Source organism: Triticum urartu, chromosome 1 (genome assembly GCF_003073215.2).
Source record: "Triticum urartu cultivar G1812 chromosome 1, Tu2.1, whole genome shotgun sequence".
Classification (NCBI taxonomy): Eukaryota; Viridiplantae; Streptophyta; class Magnoliopsida; order Poales; family Poaceae; genus Triticum; species Triticum urartu.
Window position 1 is genome coordinate 524,468,995 of NC_053022.1, and position 1,538 is coordinate 524,470,532.

The 1,538-nt window shown below is 40.5% G+C and overlaps 1 protein-coding gene across 1 annotated transcript; it reads right to left on the reverse strand.

Moving 5' to 3' along the window:
• Positions 1-543: 543 nt before the first annotated feature.
• Positions 544-1,536, reverse strand: LOC125537409 (dolichyl-diphosphooligosaccharide--protein glycosyltransferase subunit STT3A-like). Its single transcript, XM_048700728.1, has 5 exons — positions 1,483-1,536; positions 1,268-1,347; positions 1,093-1,180; positions 902-991; positions 544-813 (listed from the first exon to the last, which is right to left on the reverse strand). Exons 1-5 carry the CDS (start codon positions 1,534-1,536, stop codon positions 757-759), a joined length of 369 nt encoding a protein of 122 aa, XP_048556685.1. The 3' UTR covers positions 544-756.
• Positions 1,537-1,538: the final 2 nt, after the last annotated feature.

The following is a 1,538-nucleotide window of genomic DNA, read 5'->3' on the forward strand; positions in this document are numbered from 1 at the left end:
GAAACTTTTGTGGTTTTAAAACTTGTGTCCGAACATCTGCCAACAAGGAGTAGGATAGCATCAATAGTCCAAACCTCAGAAAAACATCGCCGAAATTCCGCCAACGAGTAGGATAGCACCATCCAAACCACAGGAAAACATCATCCTGCTAGGACTAACGATTTTGGTAGACATGTTCGGTTCTTGTCTCTAACATAGATTGCTTATGAACAATATTTCTCAATAAAGCTCTCCAGAATTCTCAATAAAGAAAATAAGAAATTTGTCTTTGGTTCTGCTTCCGATCTCAATTGTCGTTGTGCTTCTAGAGGCTGGTTAAGGGCTTCTAGTGCTCCTCCCTAGAAAGCATTAACAGCCATCCACTTTCCAGATTTTGTGTACGGAAAAACTACTTGCAACAGGCATGTGTCATATAGACACCATTCCACTCTGTCCGCCCCATAATATAAGAGCATTTTTGACACGAAAAACATTCTTATATTATGGGACAGAGGGAGTACATATGACAGTCCTAACATCTGTGATGCAAGTTGACACGAAAGGTAGCGTCCCAACAAAGGGGGAGAAAAACATAACTCGTCTATCAAAAATTCTATCAGAACTTTGGCTGGTTCCAGAAAGAACACATTAGGGGGTCAAATACGAGCACAACAATGCAGATATCTCTAATCTAGTTCTGTAGTATTCTAGTTCTTTTGAACTTGGTGCAGTTGAGCTACAATATCAAGCCTCAAGTAAATGGAACACGGTTTCTCTTCATTGCCATGGGTTCTTCTTTCGCCCCGCTGCAAGCGTTGAACTAGTTTTGGAACTCTGCGGGTCAAACAAAATCATCAAGTGTGTTTAGGATGGGCTAAGAAAGCAAGCATAGGTGTGAAAATTAGTACGCTGGCAGACTTACGGATTTCGACTTCTTCAACTTGCCCCTAATCCTGTTCTTTTGAGGTTTCAGTTTATAAATGCGCACCATCCAGTGGTGGGTTGTGAAAACCTATTTAGCACCACGATAGGTGAGCAACAAGCAGGGACTGAAGTAGAAAAAATGGACGAACTCAACATTAGCTGATGGTAAGGAGAGTAAAATCACAATACCTCCTCAAAATGTGTTAGCTTGAAATGCTTCTTTCCTATTTCATATCCTCTTACTCTGTCAAAGCCTTTGCCATCAGTTTCAACAAACCTGAGGGGAACAAAGGGAAACAAATGTCAAAAGAACATGCATGGCGACGTCAACTGAACTTATCCTATTGAATTCTATACAACATACCTGTAATAGCAAAGCTTGTACATGAGGCAATTCAACATAGTTGGAGTTGCTTGAGCATCAACACGGTACTGGCCATCTCTCTATCAAATATATAGGACACAAAAAAATCAGAAAAAACATGAAATATGCAGAGTCACACATGTTTAACTATTCTTTTACTCATGCTAACAAAAATACATGGAGGGCACCATCTAAGAAAGGAATCCAGTACTCACAAGATAATCTGGCTCCTTGATGTGAGGGAATTCACCACCTCCTATGCGAACCATCC